This window comes from Pithys albifrons, chromosome 14 (genome assembly GCF_047495875.1).
Source record: "Pithys albifrons albifrons isolate INPA30051 chromosome 14, PitAlb_v1, whole genome shotgun sequence".
Lineage (NCBI taxonomy): Eukaryota > Metazoa > Chordata > Aves > Passeriformes > Thamnophilidae > Pithys > Pithys albifrons.
Window position 1 is genome coordinate 20,076,097 of NC_092471.1, and position 19,912 is coordinate 20,096,008.

Here is a 19,912-nt window from a genome sequence, read left to right on the forward strand (position 1 = left end):
AGCAGATGCTTAAGAACTCTATTTTCTATATGGTGAGCCCCAGAGAATGGGCTGACTCTGAAAAGAGCTTTTTTTTAGAAATCAAGTTTTAATATTAAGCCTTCATTTAAAAAGTGCTACCACAGAAACAGCTGCACCCTCAAGCTTATTTTAAAATGCCGTTTTACTTCATGGGATAAAAAAAGGTGAGGCTTTTTTTTTCCCCCCCTCTCCTTTATTTTAGTTTTGGTCCAAAACACAAAGGCCTTTTCCAGGCCAAAAGAGCTATTAGATGTGAGAATTTGTGTATGTAAGGACAGAGCAGAGACCTCAGCATTTGCCAGTTGAGTGGTAATAACCACCCCTGGAAAAAAAGCAAAAACAAATGCTTAGTTTTATGTACTTTTCTACTTGCATCTCTTCCATCCATAGTGCAGAATCCATGTCATACCCTCGTATAACCTGTAAAAAATGAAACTATGTACATAATAAATAAAATTATTTATTTTATGTGTATTTTTAGCTTTACTGTAAACTGATAAAAAAAATAAAAAGCATTTAATTTTTTCCCAGAAATGTAAGCCTATTGAAAATCAAGGTGTTTCTACCTTTTCAAGATGTAACATTTCCAGCTGCCTATTGATAATAAACATTTATGAACAGCACCAGATCTGACATGTTATAGTTTTTTAAAAACCTGCTCAGCACAGACTTGTGGTCAGAGGAGCACTTAAGGGCTCTCTAGAGAGATGGTATTGGTATTTTCATAAAAAAGCCATGACACTCCTGCTTACCTTTGGTGAAGTTGGTCACCCAAATTTGTGCTTATGAAAGAGCTGGAGGAAGAATCCCAAAACATCCATTATATCCTGGCTACAACAGCAAATAGCAAACCACTAAATAGCAAACCAAGCAAAGCCTGAGGGCAATTACTCCTGTACAAAGAAGTCCAAGTCAGTTTAGTGTCTGGGTTTGAGATAAGCAACTGCCAACCCCCCCAAGCACAGAGAGAAAAGGCTCCTCCTAACACCAGGGAAAGGGAGGAAAAGAGAGGGGAAAGAAAAAAAACACTTCAAACTGCATTTATACTAAATCTACATATATTTTTCACAGAAAGGAAGAGACAATTAGAAGAGAGTACAAATATACACTCACACAAGTCTGCAACAACAAGTTCCCCACCTCAACTTCTTAACAAACACACAAATTCTACTGTCCTAACTACACATTACTTAAGAAGAAGCTTATTGCCCAGGGAGACAAACCCAAGCAGAAAGGAGAGACCCAGAACAACACATTTTACTTTCCTGAGGTACCCTGTGAGCCAGTGGTGGGCCTGGTCCTCTCCATCCCCCCTGGGACAGCATCGTGTGTCCTCCCAAGAGGAGGCTGAGAAGCGACTGCCTTAACCACTCCCACACTGGTTCCTACTGCCCTGGAGATGATGCCATAATGTGGGATGGAATACAAAGTTACTGGCTAGAAGAGGTCAGCTGTTGGCTCAGCCCAGCTCAAGTCAGCTGACAGCTTGGGCCTAGTCCAAACTTCAGAGCCCAAATCTAGGCCCACCTGGGTGAGCCCATAACAGTGTGATTTCATTTTCCCCCAGAGATACCCTCAGCCCAGCACAACTCCATCAGCCACACTGGAACATGCAGCAATTGAGCTGATAGAGAGTCATTAAGCAACAACTTCTCACTGTGTTAACATAATTTGTTCATGGAGAGCTGTCCACCACCACCACTCCCATTAAAGTACTGGAGATACATTTCCAAAGGTTTCCATCAATAACCAGAGTCTTCTGGTCAAGCCTCGGGTGAAAAAAGAGTTTCCTGGAGTTAAACAATGGCAATATCCCTTTCCTTGGAATGCAGAAGGTTCCGCACAAGAGAAACAATGTTAATACACAGAGAAACAAACACTGTCCATGGAAAAGCTGTAGCAGAACCAGGACCACAGGGATCTACAGGATTCTAAATACCCACACAAAGACTTTCTGCAGGTGGATGGGCACATTCCCACTCATGTCTCAAAGCCATAATTCAAGTTAAGGCACTGGGAATCTCCAATTATGCTTCAATTCCAGAAATGGGGATTAAACAGCACGTGGAAATTACTTCCACCTCCTCTTCTTTGCCCTTCCTGAAAAGTTCCACAAATCACACATTCACATAATGATTGCAAACATCAAAATACACATTTTTTTGCTTTCAGCTATAACAAATATTAACAAAGTACTGATTTAAAAGGAGTCAGCAACTAAAGGTTTACATTTGATTGGAAAATGTACATAGGGAGGGTAGGGAACAGGAAAAATACATAAAGGAGGGGATAGAGGGAGTGAGATGGTCCATTCATTTCATCATTAGAGGATATTTCACTTTCTCTTCTGTGCTGGTTTAAAGGGAAACCAGCAGGAGAAACAAACCCAACATCAAAGAGTTTATAACTCAGAGTTACAATTTAATAACAATATTACAATCGATGCAATGGCACAAAGAAAAAAATTGATTTTAACCCCCAACCCCAGCAGTGTAACCACCCCCTGGGGCACAAACACAGGGGGGTTTGGTGGCCCCTGTGCTGAGCCCCACGTGGTTCCCCCGAGTCCAAAGGAAAAGGAAGGGACAAATCTGTTGGTGCAGATGATGGCACAGTCTGGTGGAGAGTGGGGGGCTCCTCCTGGCCAGGGTCTGCTCCTCCTCTGGATCCCACAAGTGGTTCCCCAAGTCCCTAAAGCCCAAGATTCCCTCCCCTCAGGTTTGGGTGGGAGCCCCCAGTGCCTCCCCCAGGGCAGGGAGTTCCACACTGGGGGATCTGACTCTGGCAGTCAGGGGGGATTTTGGAATGGTTGCTGGCCCCTGAGCAGAGCTGAGCCCTCAGGTGGGTGTGGAGGTGCCAAGGAATCCCTGCAGGGCAGTTCTCCCAGCTCCTCTGCCAGGCTTCTTTCCCAGCCAGCTCCCAGCCTGAGGGCTCAGCTGTGCCCTGGGCAGCTGCTGCCAATGGGCCCTTGGGAACAGTTGCTGGGCAATGGCCCAGAGGGTTTAGAATGCCCAGCTTTGGTCACACCCACACAGGGATAAACTGGTCCCACCTGCTGAACTGGGACATCTTAAAAGACCATTTTCTCTAACACAACAAAGTCAAGCAGTCATCAGAGCCACTAGAGCAGACCAACACTTCCTTGGGGTTTGCCCCAGCACCCCAAAGCTGGTGGCAAAATGTTCACCTGCTCCAGCAAAGCCAAGATTTACCATCTGTAATCCAAGTATTGCCATAAACTGAATCTAACACCTAAAACAGACTGGCACACCTCAGGAACCTGTCCCTGGTGCTGCAGAGAGGAACAGGCTGCAGTCAGTGCCTGAGCCAGTTCCTCTGTGCTGCAACTACTCTGGCAGTGAAATCTGGTAAGCAGCAGTGATTTAATCTTGAGCAGGAGCTCCTGGAGAGAGGCCTGCCCTGCAAAAATTCATCTCTGATCTTATTTCAAAGCTATAAAGTCGTGGTTCAACAGTTTTATCTTCCACTCTTATGAAAAAAGCAGTTACGTGGAAGTCTGGCTCTGGATTTATATGTTGAATATTTCTATGTATAATGCAGCCTTTAATGGTGTAATTTTATAAAATAAAAGGGTATCCAGCAGCACTGCAGAGAAGTTAAGAGTGCAAAAAAGCCCAACTTAACTAGAAAAACAACTTCTTGTAGGTTATGTGAGTAAGGGGAAAACAGCACAGGAACTTTAGCAGGCAATAACCCAGCGGGCAGGCAGAATCAGTGTGGTCTTTCTCTAGAGTATTTATGGTAATTATCTTCAACAACAGGTGGATTTTTCAATTCAAAAGACATCAGAAAGACTGCCCAGCAGCAGAGTGTGGGGTAGGGCAGGGCAGTGAGGCACACACAGCAGGGCAGCACTGCCAGCTTGGCTGCAACAGGGCACAGGCTGGGCATGGCCATGGGTACAAGAACCTCTGCCAAAACACCAGCCTGTTACCTGACTGTGTAGTCAGTGGTGCTCTGACAACACTGGCACTCTGGTGGCTGCCATCACCTCAGCCTGGAGTCTGCTCCTTCTGAGAGCAGCAAAATTTGCAGCACTTTAGAGAGGCTGAAATACTTAAAACCTCGAGAAACTCACACCCCAAAGCACAAAGGCTGGGGTTCATCACTGCTTCTTTCATCCTGTGGGTTCAGAAGAATCATTTAAGGGTGGAAAAGACCTCCAGGATCATTGAGCCCACCCCGTGCCTGATGCCCACCTTGTCCCCAAAGCTGAAAAGCCATCTGCAAAAAATTAAGGAAAATGAAAAAAAAAAAAAAAGCACATTCGCTGGAAGGCAGGAGGGCTCTGCAGAGGGATCTGGAGAGACTTGAGAGATGGGCTGATTCCAATGGGATGGAGTTCAGTAAGGCCAAGTGCAGGTCCTGCCCTTTGGCCACAACAACCCCCTGCAGCAGCACAGGGTGGGCACAGAGTGGCTGGAGAGCAGCCAGGGGGAAAGGGACCTTGGAGTACTAATTGACAGGAAGCTCAACATGAGCCAACAGTGTGCCCAGGTGGCCAAGAAGGCCAATGGGATCCTGGCCTGTATCAAAAATAGCATGGCCAGCAGGCCCAGGGCAGTGACCCTTCCCCTGGACTCAGCACTGGGGAGGCCACACCTGGAGTGTTGTGTTCAGTTCTGGGCCCCTCAGGTCAGGAAAGAGATTGAGGGGCTGGAGCGGGGCCAGAGAAGAGCAACGAGGCTGGAGAAGGGACTGGATGTGGCACTGAGTGTCCTCTGAAACACCTCCAGGGACAGAGAATCCACCATGTCTTGATCCAACCCCACTGTGATCACCAGCCCAGGGCACAGAGTGCCCTGGGCTGGTGATCACAGTAGGGTTGGGTCAACAGTTGGACTTGGTGATCTCAGAGGTCTCTTCCAACCCAACAGAGAAGAGCAACAAGGCTGGAGAAGGGACTGGAGCACAAGTGCTGTGGGGAGAGGCTGAGGGAGCTGGGGGTGTTCAGGCTGGAGAAGAGGAGGCTCAGAGGTGACCTCAGCACTGTCTGGAACTGCCTGAAGGGAAGTTCTGGCCAGGTGGGGGTTGGTCTCTTCTCCCAGGCACTCAGCAATAGGACAAGGGGGCACGATGGGCTCAAGCTCTGCCAGGGGAAATTGAAGTTGGAGAGCAGAAAGAAATTCTTTGCAGAGAGAGTGCTCAGGGATTGGAATGGGCTGCCCAGAGAGGGGGTGGATTCCCCATCCCTGGAGGTTTTTCAGCTGAGCTTGGCCGTGGCACTGAGTGCCATGATCTGGTAAAGGGACTGGAGTTGGACCAAGGGTTGGACTCTATGACCTTGGAGGTCTTTTCCAACCCAATCCATTCTGTGATTCCAGGATCAAATCCTTGCATTAAAAATTTATTAGACAACATGCCTCAAGAAGCCCAATGAAAACAAAAAATATAAAAACATTAATGTGAAGGGAAAAGATTGTTTCAAGTAGACATCAGTATTGATGGATTTTTTTTCCCATCCTTCCAGTTAAGATAAAATATAGTTATGGCTTTAAGTTCTATCTCAATACCCTGATTCACAGCAATCCTGCTGGGCATGAAAAACCCAGAGCATTGGTCTGGTATGAAGCTGTAACAGCAACAATTAAACGTGTGCCAAAGTAAACAGGGCTGGAAGATGACCAGGCTGACACTCACCTTAACTTCTGTACCATTCTAAGCAGTTTTGGGGTCACTAAAAAGGGGGAGTTTCCTGATCCAGGGAGAGCAGTCACCGACCAGCCCAGGACACTGATAACTGTTCCCCACTGCCCTTACCTGCTGGTTTAAAATGTTGATTTTAAGGCTTGACAGCTCTGGCTAAAACATGTATTTTAGTCATGGAGGTATTGCTGCCTATCAAATCTATAAGTTAACTGGTCATATAGGATGTATTATATCAATTAATATAAATTTCATGTGTATCAACAAGGCTAATGCTGAATAATCCAGATCCTAGATGGGTAAGCAAAACCATGCCAAAATCAGGACTCAATACCCATATTATCAGTCAGGTTTCCTAATTTAAAACAAACAAACAAACAACACAAAAACCCCCAAACAAACAAACAAAGTCCCCAAAACCCAAAAACCCCCAAAACTAACTTCCAGAGACAGACCAAGACCAGAAAGTAGAACACAAACACTTTGCTGTGATCACAGAATCATAGAATGATCTGGGTTGGAAGAGACCTCTGAGATCATCAAGTCCAACCCTTGATCCAACCCCACTGTGATCACCAGATCATGGCACTCAGTGCCACGTCCAGTCTCATCTTAAAAACCTCCAGGGATGGAGAATCCACTCCCTCTCTGGGCAGCCCATTTCAATGCCTGAGCACTCTCTCTGCAAAGAATTTCTTTCTGATATCCAACCTAAACCTCCTCTGGCAGAGCTCAAGCTGTGCCGCCTTCTTGTCCTATTGCTGGTTCCCTGGGAGAAGAGACCAACCCCCACCTGGCCAGAACTTCCCTTCAGGCAGTTCCAGACAGTGCTGAGGTCACCTCTGAGCCTCCTCTTCTCCAGCTTGAACACCCCCAGCTCCCTCAGCCTCTCCCCACAGGGGCTTGTGCTCCAGTCCCTTCTCCAGCCTCGTTGCTCTTCTCTGTTGGGTTGGAAGAGACCTCTGAGATCTCCAAGTCCAACTCTTGACCCAACCCTACCGTGATCACCAGCCCAGGGCACTCTGTGCCCTGGGCTGGTGATCACAGTGGGGTTGGATCAAGACATGTTGGATTCTCTGTCCCTGGAGGTGTTTCAGAGGACACTCAGTGCCACATCCAGTCCCTTCTCCAGCCTCGTTGCTCTTCTCTGGCCCTGCTCCAGCCCCTCAATCTCTTTCCTGACCTGAGGGGCCCAGAACTGAACACAACACTCCAGGTGTGGCCTCCCCAGTGCTGAGTTCAGGGGAAGGGTCACTGCCCTGGGCCTGCTGCCACCCCATTGCTGAGCCAGGCCAGGATGCCATTGGCCTTCTTGCCCACCTGGGCACACTCTGCTGGCTCATCTTCAGCCTCCTGTCAATCCAACCCCCAGGTCCCTTTGCCCCTGGCTGCTCTCCAGCCACTCTGTGCCCACCCTGTGCTGCTGCAGGGGGTTGGTGTGGCCAAAGGGCAGGACCTGCACTTGGCCTTGGTGAATCTCATCCCATTGGAATCAGCCCATCCCTCCAGCCTGTCCAGGCACCTCTGCAGAGCCCTCCTGCCCTCCAGCCTGTCCAGGTCCTCCTCCATGCTCCTCCTGCCCTCCAGCAGCTTGGCACTCCCTCCCAACTTGGTGTCATTGAAAGCCATTATTAAACTTCCAAGTTCAACATACAGAAATCAGGAGACAAACTAAAAGCTGAGCTTGCAACTCTCCCAACAAAAGTTACATTATCTTCTCTCAAGGAAGAGCACAGAGGGGGGAAAAGTAGTTATAAAGGAAACAGTATCAACACCAAAAGTGCTGCATGAATTTAAGACAACTGTAAGGAGTCACTTCTTCCCCACTGATTTTGCTTTCATGGTTACTTCAAAAGGATATTGAAGGAAATAAAATTGTTTTCCCTCCCAGTTCTGCAGTTATCCCCTTTTCACCACCACTTTGCTATGCACAAGAGAAAATTTATTTTAAAAAAATCACTGGACAGTAGGATGGGCCCAGATAATTAAGTTTTGTGAAATGGCAATTGTGCCACTGTCTGTCTCTCCAGTCCCAGCTACAAACCCACAGTGACATTCCTTATTCTCACACTGCCCTGATGGTGGCTACAGCTGTAGGAGCTTTAAGAACAAGAGAGGTTCAGAATCACCACTGTCTGCAGTTTCTGTTGGTTTCAGAGAGTTCCTCGTAACCACTTTCTAGTCACTTACCAGAACCTGCAGGAGAAGTTGTCATAGCTCTGGTAACATTCTCTTTCCTCGACACAGGTACAGTGCTATTTGAGGGCAAACCATGTTGTGGCTATTTATAAAAAAATCAGGCAGATTTCATGAACTTAAACAGGTTAAAACTTGGTTGCAGTAATGCCAAGGTGTAATGGTTTGCCCCATGGCTTCCTTAGTAACCATTGTATCTAAGCAAGTTACAAGTATTCCACACGTGTTTTCCAGGTAGCAGAGGGGGAGTGGTTTTGTTCCTGTCTTCCTTCCCTTCCTTGGCTGAGGAGCTGGAGGGAGGTGGTGGAAGTCTGGTCCCTCCAGTCCCTGGTGGTTCTCCTGTCCTGGGTGAGATTGTTTCATTCTTGTTCCCCTTCCTTGAGGTTTTTAATTGTGTTTGTTTTGATTCATTGGGTTTCTTTGGGTTGGGTTGGTGTCTTCCCTATTTTCCAGCTAATCAATCCCCTTTTCTCCCTTCCCCTCTCCCCTGGGGGGTGGGATCCCATGTATTGTGTATACAGTGTGGTTTGTAAATATAATTTATTCTTTTTATTCAGTTCAGTTTCTTTAGAGTGCATGTCTTTTCTGGTTTGTTTTTTTTTTCCCTTTCCTTTGCTGGGAAGGTTCTGGGAGGGGAAAGGGGGGCCAGTCCAGGGTTGGCAACAGCCAGGCCAGACCTGCTACACAAGGTCATGGGTTCAATCCCCTGTGTGGGCCACTGACTTAAGAGTTGGACTGAGGATCCTTGTGGGTCCCTTCCAACTCAGAATAGTCTGTGATTCTGTGAAAAGTTGGAGTTACTCCACTTCATTCTCCTGCTGAAAGCTTTAGCTGCTTTTTCAGAGTGCTGGAGCAGCCTCATCCCACATAACTCCATTTCTTCAGTCCAGGCTGTGGGATAACTGTCAGGAACATTATTTGCCAGTGATAAATGACCACTCATTTTCATGTGTTCAATGCTTTTATTTTGTGTTGTCAGTGCAAATTAACACCAAAGACCATTGCCATGTGCAACAGCTTTCAACAAATCTTACAAATATACAACAATATATAACAGATCAAAACATTCTCACATTTCCAGTCACAAAACCTGTGCATTATGAAATTAGACATGTGGCCACCAGGGGCAAAGAAGCTTTGTTTTGCCAAATCTGAGAAAGCCAACTTATTTTAAATATTTCTACCCTCTAATGACCCTGTGCCCAACTTTTATCTATAGTTTTAGTGGCACCCTGTTTCAGTGCTTCAACAAGAACCAGCTATCAAGTGTTCAGTGCAACCCCTCAGAGATACATGACATGTCTCTACTGACAGCATGTTTTGCCATGTATTTCATCTAATCCCATTCAAGTTGTGTCCTCTGCACTATACACTTTTTTCCTATGCTTCCCTCATCAACTAAAGCAACATCTGTCAACTACTAGCAGAAACCTAAAGAGAAACATGAAACATGAATGCAGTTGGATCAACTGCCCCAGCCCCCTAAGACAGGATAACATTTACTAAATGATATTGATAATTGACAAACCAAGAATGAGACACCAAGACTGAAGTTGCAGCTCCCAGATTTACATTCCTTGGGGCATGCCATGAGGGGCAGGGTTGGGAGAGGCAATATAGCTGACTTGGTGTGGTGCTCCTGAACTCACAGCACTGGCCATTTGTGGTGAGTTGCCATGTGGTGGGTTCACCGGGTGCCAGGCACTGATGCAGTGGTAGGCAGGTACCACAGTGCCAAAGCCAGGCTGGCTGAAGGGGTCTGACACCACTGGGTAATACACTGGCCCATAGGACAGGGGAGGAGGCTCTGCAGCTTGGAAGGTACCTTAAAAACAGAACAAAATGCACACACAGAGACTTCAGCCATGATCACTGGCCTTTTTATGCCATCTCATTACCAGGAACACAGAAGTACTCAAATACTAACCATCTGCTGGTGCTTCCAAGGGAACCTGGACTTCAGCTTGCCCAGCATCAGTGAAAAGCTGAGGTACTGACTGATCCAAGACAGGTCCTGGCTCAGCATATGCTGGATAAACTTCTACTGAAGTTGGAGGCGGCACTGGCTGTACATACACCATGGAAGGCCAACAGTTCTGATGGCAATACTTGGAGGAAAGAGGAAAAACCAAAGGTCATGAATATAACACCATATGCTCTCCTCCTCCAAATCACTCTTAGTTCAACTCTAAAGTGCATTTTTTACCTTTCTAGTCCCTTGACATACTAAACAAATTAATAATAATAAAAAAATACAGCCTACCAGAAGAGATCCTGCAATGCCCACAGCAACAGCCAGCTCAGTCCCACACTGCTATGTCAGAAATCTTTACAGAGAAAGAAGACTTCCACCTACTGACCTGGTCATATTAAAGAGATTTTTCCTATTTCTTCAACTGCAAAAGCTCACATGACTTCTTTTACTTCCCTGAGCAGCCACCTGATAGTGCACATGCCTCCAGATGCTGACACAACTCTTCACCAGAGCAAGAGTTCAGCACACAGAGCAATGGTGCTGTCCAGCCTGAATGCAGCTGTACCAGTCCTGGAAGACTCACACCACACATCTCTAACTGGGCTTTGATGCCTTAAGTGCACAAAGTTTCTTAAAAATGGCTCATGTTCTTCCCCTTACCTTCACAATATTTAACTGCCATTCTCTGCAAAAACAGAAGCAAACCCAAACCCCACGACTACAACCTGGAGTAAAAGAACTCAATGCACCTACAGTGCTTCACACCTTTAGTTAGAACTTCACCTCCTGAGCTACCCTTTAGTCTCCACCAGGCAAGCCAGCCAGTATTACCAGTCAAGTGCACAGGATGCACATTTAGCACACTCAGTAGCCTTAAATACATTACAATACTCATCAAGAAAACCAGCTGTTTTCACAGGCAATTTACTGTACTCATTTTAAAAGCACTTACTTGCAATCCCAGATTAAAATAATACCTCAAGACCTTTGTATCTGGAATTAAAGGATACGACATTCATGAGCAGAGGAATGTAAAGCAAGAAGCAAAAGCAATTTGCACACATTAAAAACGTTTTACTTTAAGCTACTCTTACTTAATGAATAAGAGTATCTTAGCACTACTCTTTCAGTGCTAAGTTTAAAGGGTAAAGAATGTATCTTCAATGTAAGTAGTTGCTAATACAAGCTTATCTTTTTAACTTAATTCAGTTACATGTTTGTGCAATAATACAGCATTTGTCTGACCAACTTACTACTGAACTTCATGATATATTGGCTTTAATTTTGATTTACTCATCTTGATTACACTCAAGTGGTAATGTCAGTGTTGTTACAAGTCTCCATTGTCCAAGCAATAAGGACAAGCAATTCTGGCTTCCTGTTAGTCTTGAGTTTTTAAAGGAAAAAGTGTTTTCTCAAATAGAAATCTTAAGAGTCCCAAAATTAAGTTGGCCACTAAAGGCCTTCCCTTCCTCACTACAGAAATGAGGAAGGGTTTGGAAGCCCAGTCAGGCAGGAGCAGCCTTCTCATACACCTTTCAAAGACAATTCACCCCCAACAAGAACATATTCCTTCCTTTCCCTTCCTCACATGGCTACTCAGTTCCCCACTTTCTTGCAAATAGTCCTTTACTTCTGTCTTCCACATACAGAATCATTTGTCCCTGGGCAAGTACATGAAATGCTGAGAAACATCAGATGTGTGGAGGAACTCAAACCATTTCAGGGTTTTGAACTTGGAAACATCTTTCCAACTGTCCTAAAAGACTGAAGCAGTTTTAAACCTGTAAAGTTGACCATTGCAGAAAAGAAAGAAATAGAGAGAGCAAGTGTTTAGTCCTACAATGCAGTTCTGGAACTGTGCAAGAGAAAAACTGATTTCTTAGATTCCACACAGCTTTATTTTAAAGGCTTACACATGAATGCCAACATTTTAGTATCTAGTTGAAACTGCATCTACATTTGGAACAAGCTGTTTGGGCATTTTTTTAAAAATCCAATTTTATTCTTTGATTGTTTATACAAATCTGTGCAAGGCAAGCATAAGAACTCAAACAGCTGTTTCATAGTAGTGGTAACAGTACAAAGAAAGAGTTGGGAGACTGAAGTGACAAACTGATATTGGAAATACTGTCTGTGCAATGCTGGAACAGAAGGCAGTGCAGTAGGAGATCAAGTTTTGTTTATATTCCTCCTTTAGGTGCCCAGAAATCAAGTAAGTCTTCAGTAAAACACTACAACCTAATGAAGCAATAGGTAAGCCACAAGCTGCCCATCCTGACTGAAAATATAAAAGACTCTGCTGATAAAAATCTCATCTCCTGACCAAGTTTTTACTGTGCTGAAGGGAAGCTCTGGACAATCCTGAGTGCTGCTGCAGTCTCTGGAACACAGCAGTCTTCTATCAATGGCTCCTTCACAGACAAGGGACCAGGCAAGGGCAGGACACCTGGGGTCACCACGTTTAAACACATTTCACAAGTCCTTAGTGCCATTAAAACAAGATGCAAAAGACTGTAAGAACTGTAACAAATGCAGATATGACATGTAATGCTAAGGCACACAGCAGGTTTTCTTCCCAGGTCCAGGACTTCAGTCTGTTGCCAAGTCCTGATCCCACATCTCCACCAGGCCTGCAGGAATCTTCAGCAAAGACACAGAGCTCTGGATCAAGGACACCCACACACTTCACCCTTTGCTACCCCAAGGCTGCTGGATTTCTTGAAGGCCATTCAGATTATCCTGCAGCAGTCTAACAACATGAATGCCACATTCCATTAATTAACAACCTTAAGATCTTTGTTTAGAGTCTATGCCAAGATGGACATGGCCAGTATTATGCAGTAATGGCCAATGTTACCAGCTGGAGAGCTACAGGTGGGGTTTGAAGAGGTTATTAATCCATATCCACTCCAGATCCTTGTCAGGACACTCAAGTGCTGAAAGCACCAGTTAAGGACACTCACCTAGAGCTGAAAAGCATGAATTGTGTGAACAGGGTCAGCTAAAGTGATGGGACCACAGCAGGGAAGTGGAAAACAGAATATTCAAGATGAACAGATGTGGGAACTGAGAGCACAGGCAAGACAGCAGAGGAACTGGAGAGCACAGCAGTAGGACCCTTGAAAGCAGCAGGCTCAGGCTCTGCACACTCTTAAGGGACATTTCATCCACTAAACACTGTCCTGACTGGTGACAGGATGTGACAAGGCTACACGTGCAAGTAACAAGCTGACCCTACACTTTAGCCCAGCTTACAATACCACAGAATGGTATCTTGGAGCCACACAGGAAAACAAAACTATTCCACTGAACTGTGTGACAGCAGGACTCTATAAATACCCAACTCTGCCACAAACCAGTATGTCACAGGCCAAGCACCCCCTCCCTTGGCATTCACTTACTCAGGATGTCATCTCGAGCTGCAGGAATCACATATTTGAGCCAAATACAAACTTTCTATCAAAAAAAGGGAATTGAAATGTTTCAGCATGAGACCCTAAATGTTATTTCTCACTCCCTGTGAGCTGCAAAGAGCTACTTCTTCTCTCTATTGGCATTCTATTAAGCTTCCAAAGAGAACACAAGTCAGAAGTGCTGAAGAGCAGCAGGAGTAAAAGCACAAAACACCATCATTACCTCGAGGCAGATCACTGCCACTGGGATCACAAGAGTAAGCTGGAAGAACAGCACCAGCTTCTGCCACCTCACTCACTGGAGGAAGAGCAGCTGAGTAAGTTGGGAATGGCACCGAGGAAACGGCTACAATCGGAAGGAAACAAATGTCACCAAAAAAGTCAACTTTGCCACGGTATGTCAAACAAGAAGGTGCCAAGTTATAGTTAAGCATTTACTTTGGCACCTCAGTGCCCCTAAAGTTCAGGCTTTAACAAAATTCTCTTTAGTAATCACTTTAAAAGAAGTCCAGAAGAAATTTTAACACCAGATGGGAAGGTTCCAATCTCTCAAGTCTTAAGTCTATCTGCAAGCTTCATAAACCAGTTAAGAAAAACTGTCTTTTTCAATCATTGCCCCACATTAGAAGGTAGGCCAGACTCCTTTTGCATAACTGTCTGCCCCAGAATAACAGAGAACAGGCTAATCACTTCAAGTCATCAGAAGTGAGACAACAAGCCCACAAAAACAAGGCAAGGTTCAAGACACATCAGGCCAAAAATATTTTGAACAGCCTACTGTTAAATATTCATCAGGTATGAATGAGTAACACAGGCAGGTTGGCACCAGTGAGCAGACAGCTCTGAGAGCTGTGCTGACTAAACTCTGCATGAGAGCAGGAAAAAAAAGGTTAAGAAAAGTGAGACAGAACTGAGCAGAAGGGAAGGTGGAGGTTTTTTGGATGCTAAATGAAGAGTTTCAGAAGACACAAAAAGTCCTCTTTGCAAGAAGAGAAGAAGTTTTTAACATATTTCCAAGAGCAAAGCAGAAACATTTAAGGTGGGAAGTGCACTGTGTGACTAACCACAAATCTCATCTCCTTGCACAGAAATAACAACTGAGCACAGAAGCAGCTCAGGGTCATGAAAATGAACTGGACACTTGTGTGAATCCTGCAATGCCACAGCCAGTGACTCTTCTGGAAGAGACAGTGAAGCCCCTGGGACAGTATCTCAACTCAAGAGCAAAAACAGCTGTTGGAGACAGGAGGTAAAGGTGCTGCCATGAACTTCTCCCTTCTACAAGGAACCTTCTAGCAAAGCTCTTGGCATTAAAGGTGGCAAGGGGGGACCAAAAGCAGAAACCTCCAATTCAAATGCAAATTCAGGGGCAACTGCCCCTTCCAAACAAGAACTCAGCAGTCAAGTTACAACAGCAACCAAGTCATTTTAAGCCAAAACAAATGACACGTCTTTTAAAACTTTTAACATTTGTTTTGGATGTGAAGGGGAGGGAGGGAAAAATGTGACTGAAAACTCAGAAATGCAAGTCCAGGGTCAGTCTGTGCACTCTACCTGGTCTCCCCACAGAAAAGGGAGATACAAGGACAGGCTGAACTGGTGTTTGCAGGGCAGCTGCTGCAGTGACACTGGCTGGACTGGAGGCAGCAGAACTGCAAGAGAGGCCTGGAGCTGGAGCAGCATAAACATCTGTGGAGGCTGAAACTCCTGCAGAGTTCACCAACACCTGGAAAAGAGTCAGAGCATTCAGCAGCCTGTCCCTGCAACTGGCTTTGACAAACACCACATACTTCAACAATTCTCACTGCACATCAATGCAGTTTGAAACTCCTAGTTGTAAAACCAGCTAACTATCCAAATTCTCTAAAAAAAAAAAGCTTGAAAATGCCAGTTTAGAGCTGCAGACACCTGCAAGGTGTTTTGCTTGTACTTGTTGCAGGGAATTGTATTCTCTGCTGTAGGAGGTCCCCACGTTGACACTACCCAAGCAGAGTGGTCAGTTCTCCACAGCAATAAGCACCAGGTACTACCTGCTGGGGATAGGTGTAGGAAGCCCCTTCATCTTGAGAAGGCACTGAGACAGGTCCATCTTCCTGAAGGGATTCCAAAGCAAAGCATCATCCATTTAAGTGGCAAAGAAGCCACAAGGCATATACCCCACACTCCCTTTTTTAAAAAAAAATTATTTATGGACCCCACCCACAAAGAATGTCTTTCATAGCTCAAGTGAAAGTTTTATTCTGACATGCACAGGGACTGCTTTTACACCAGGTGACTAAAGATTTCATTTCAAACTGAAAATTACAACTCCAAGGTCAGTTGTACAGCACAGGAGATCTCTTCAGTCCCACAGTGGAGGACTAAGATTAACCAGAATACAACCTGAAGGGTAGCATGATAAAAGCAAATGCTGTCTAGAGCAGGGAAAGAAAAGTAAACAGCACTTAAATACACATTTTCTCTTCCACAGAGGGAAAGGTGGAAAATCATTCATGTATCCAGGGCAATTGAGAGTTGACTGCAGATAAAACCCTCACTATTTAGGGAGGAAAAGGAGAGGGAACATATAAATGAACCAAACACTCCTTTCTTTTCTGTTAAGGCTGCATCCAAGGACAGTTTCTATGGAAAGTGTCCCACACCTCAAGGATCCCAAATCTGAACACTGTGACTAAACCTTACCAAGTTTGCTGTGGGTTCTGCTGCATTAAATACTGTTGCAGTTTCACAGTCAGGATCTGGAGGGCACAGGCAAAATTAATTGAAAAGAGCTGCATTAAATCTAATCCTTCAGAAACACAAAAATGCCTTAATGAGTGTATTACATTCATCATTTATTCTATAAGTAAAGACTAAGCTTTTACTTACCTGGAGGTGCATAAATATATTCTTCAGGATATTTTCCTACAAGGGAAATAGAACAGGAAGCTTTGGTTCAGGGAGGGGAAATAAAAAAAAGGAAAGAAAACCACACTTGGAGTTACCATTACATTTTGGTGCATCCATTTACTAACTCACTTTCAGTATCATCTTGCTTTGTGCAGAAAAATAAGCACTGAAGGTACTTGGTGGAAGAACAAATGGTGTCTCAAGGTTGCCATGACCAAGTTTACACCACACATTTTTAAGCAGCAACTTTGTTTGCTACAAACCTACACACAAGGGTGCTGGCCTAGGAAGCTTAAATGAAAGAGATACATTTGTATCAGACAACAAAGAAATATTATGTGTTCAAAGCTCACAATAGAGAGGTGCTCAGGAGATTTAAGGAACCCCTCTGACAATCAAAAGCACAGTGAAAAATCTAAATTGGTTTTATGGCTACTAATCCTTTCAGGACTCACCATTTTCAATTGTTTCTTCCTCCTCCTCTGAGGAATTCAGGGGCTGCTTGCTGGGTGAGACAGAGTTCTGGCTTCTCCTTGCCACCCAGAATCCTGCTGGGCTGTGGCCAATGGGGGCAGGATTGCTCTGGCTCTGAAAGCAAAGTCAGCAGTTTGCATTGAGAAATAATTGAAAGCCTTTCCATGCTCTGCACAGACACACCCAGAGCAGGAACAGGCTGGCAGACTGAGCTTTCTGCAGGCAAAGCTGGAAGTGTCACCTGTGTGTCCCTTCCTAAACACTTGATTGTTACAAAACAGTTGCACCACGTTTTCCTTTACCTTTTGTTCTGCCTAGCAATGGGTTTTTTAGAGACCTACCACTCTTGCATGCCATGCAGTCAAGGTGCTTCCTCCCAGAGCTCAGTCAGCTCTAACAAAGCTGAAAAGGAGGGCACAGACCCCAGACAACAGCCAAGACTGTTGCCCTCCAACATGCCCTATTGCACTCCCCACTGTGGAGCATCCAACAGGAGATCAGTTCATCCAAGTGCTCCAATTACCATGGGAAAAGTTTATCTTGAGTCCCCCCCAGTGAAACTCATGGGTGGCTACTGGCACAGATGGCACTGCCTCCACTAACCTGACCCACACATGCAAGCCAGGCTGCTTCAGAGAGCAGAAAACACCAAGTTTTCCCACATTTTACACTCCCTTGGTCTTTGCACTGAAGTCAGTACCCAGATGCACCACAATTGAAAAGGTAAGAGTTCTCTGAAGCAGGAATATGGGATTGAGGTGCTGAGGAAAAGAACTTGATTGACTCTCTTGTGATGGCTAAGGTGACACTCAAAATTCACCTCAGAAGACACGGTGACTACAACAGAGTATTTAGAGAGGCTTGAAAGATTTCCAGAGTTGAAGAAGAGGTTCTAAGTCAGAAGATTCTCCCACCAGGCCTTTAGGAGGATGGCAGAGTTCTCTGTGAGAGGCATCTTTCCCCAGGAAATGTGTCATATTCCTTTAGTAAACAAGACATGGAAAAGACAGAGAAGAGGCTTTGGTATTGACAATAACAAAGGCACTGAATGAAAAAGAAAACCTATTCTTTAGGAGCTGCAGGTACACTCTAGCAAGTGGGAGGAAAAGCCAGCAAGCTATATTGATTTCCTATTGGAAAAAAGAAATCTGTCCTTATTCCCTGGCACTCTTGGAGAAAAACCAGAACAAAGATTACAGATCTAATACATGAGGGCAAAGGAAAAATGACTGTGGCTGAAACAGCCCTAAGCACATTCCCTCTCCCTCATTTAAACACATCTGTTAAATTCACTGCTTTAACACAGTAAAACAAATTCAAACCTACCAGCTTTTTGTTTGCTTTTGAAATATTGCTCTCCTACTCAGATACCTTTGTATCAGTTGATTTTTTTTTTTTGGGTAGCACACCCAGCTTTGGACTATGCTTGGACCAAAACAAAAAGATGCATTTTAAAGTTTAATAATACACTCTGCCACCTTTTCTACAAATCAGCAGAAAGACTGTTTTAAGAACTATCTAGATTCATACTTTTTTCCTGTTTCTACAGCAGAATAAAGTGTTTCAGGAACAATATGCTAATCCAAAACAACATAACTATAAATTCACAGAACAATCCAGGCTATCACCATCCAGTTCCTGAATCTCATTACCCAAACAATAAATTACAGTGTAGCAAATATGTGAAAAGCTTTCTCCCATAATATTTAGACTGAGACACACCTCCACAGGAGAAAGATGTTGCTTTGTTTTCAAAATGCAACAGAAAGGAGAAATGTGACCTTATGTTAATGAAAATATACTAAATAGAAAACAAGTGCTGCTGGTGAGGGTACAGAAAAAGAGGAATGTGTAGAAAAACTGAGTTTTTAAGCAAGTTTTACAGGAACTTGACTGATTTCAGTCTTCCATTCTCAAAAACACATTCACTGCTAAACCTTATTCCAAGAAAATAAAAGAAAAGCCACTGTATATTTTAGGCAAACAAGTGCTGTGCATTTGTACAGTTTTTCCCTCCTGTCTCTGTGAGAGTTTCCAGCTTTGTTCATAACTTACTGGTAAAGCAGGGAAAGCAGTGTCATTCTCTCCTTCCATTTCATAGAAAGTCCCAGTTTCTTCTGGCCCTTGGGGCTCCTCTCCATTCCCAGCCACAAACCCAAACTGACGCTCCTTATTCTCACCCAGCATCTGACGGCGGCCGCAGCTGTAGGAGCTTTGAGAACAAGAAAGGAGGTTCACAATCACCACCATCTGCAGTTTCACCTATTTTGGTGCTCAATGTTAACTCTGTTCTTTCTGCAGAGCCACAAGAATCCCCTTTGCTTCATCCTGTGCCACTGAAATCGAGCTGAGTCCTCCGTGGGCCCACCACCCTCCGTGGGCCCACCACCCTCCGTGGGCCCACCACCCTCCGTGGGCCCACCACCCTCCGTGGGCCCACCACCCTCCGTGGGCCCACCACCCTCCCCACTGCTTGGCTGAGCAAGGTGTGAGAGAAAAGAGGCTTGTAGTCACTTCCCAGGACCTGCAGGAGAAATGCTCACAGCTCTCCTTCCTGGACTCGGGTAGATGCTCTTTGAGGGCCAACCACACTGGGCCTGTTTATAAATTGGGCAGATCCCCCAAATTTAAATGGGAAAAGGTGCAATTAACCAGGAAGGGCCTCTCAGGTGGAACTCAGCTGTGGTTTTCCCTATTAAGCAGCACAAACTCACTCTAACTAGTCTGCAACATGAACTAACAGAGAACAAGTGGTGACCTCAGATGGTTTTTCAAGACTTCCTACCTTGACAGCCCAAATCCACGGTAGTGTCTCTGGGGATTCTGCTGGTGGAAGGGTTTGTAAGGTGCCATGCTTGCAGCCCCCTGTGGGCAGTGAGCTGGAGGGCAGTGCCCTGAAGGGGCACCGTGCTGGAACCTGGGTGGAAGCAGGGGCTGACCTCTGCTGTAAGCCACAGTCATGAAGATCTCCTTCCCACGAACTTTCCTGAGCATCCTCTTCCGTGACTTCATATCCATTTCTGCAGGTTCCATTGAGGACAGAAAGAGATTTATACCTTAAACCTGAGCTCAGTCCTCTATCACTTGAGAAGCCCTAATATTTGGACACATGGAAAAGAGAGAGCCAGTAGCCTGTCACAGAAAAAGTGAATTGTAATCATGCAAAGTTCAGGCCCTTCTTTGGAAGGCTCAAGCAGGCATTCTGCATTGTGAGAATACAAGCACCTTCCCACCTTCTGCTGATCAAACCAGTACTCTCACCATTAACATCTCT

At 45.0% G+C, this 19,912-nt stretch overlaps 1 protein-coding gene across 1 annotated transcript in view; it reads right to left on the minus strand.

Moving 5' to 3' along the window:
• Window positions 1–8,833: 8,833 nt before the first annotated feature.
• ALG13 (ALG13 UDP-N-acetylglucosaminyltransferase subunit) overlaps window positions 8,834–19,912 on the minus strand; it is a 30,695-nt gene continuing 19,616 nt past the window's right edge. Inside the window, 14 exon segments of the mRNA XM_071569156.1 lie at window positions 8,834–9,709; window positions 9,812–9,992; window positions 10,812–10,852; window positions 13,499–13,621; window positions 14,830–15,001; window positions 15,306–15,368; window positions 15,958–16,013; window positions 16,144–16,179; window positions 16,620–16,752; window positions 18,694–18,850; window positions 18,976–19,115; window positions 19,182–19,213; window positions 19,216–19,257; window positions 19,545–19,658. Of these exon segments, the coding sequence (XP_071425257.1) occupies window positions 9,453–9,709; window positions 9,812–9,992; window positions 10,812–10,852; window positions 13,499–13,621; window positions 14,830–15,001; window positions 15,306–15,368; window positions 15,958–16,013; window positions 16,144–16,179; window positions 16,620–16,752; window positions 18,694–18,850; window positions 18,976–19,115; window positions 19,182–19,213; window positions 19,216–19,257; window positions 19,545–19,658 (1,547 nt within the window). The 3' untranslated portion in view covers window positions 8,834–9,452.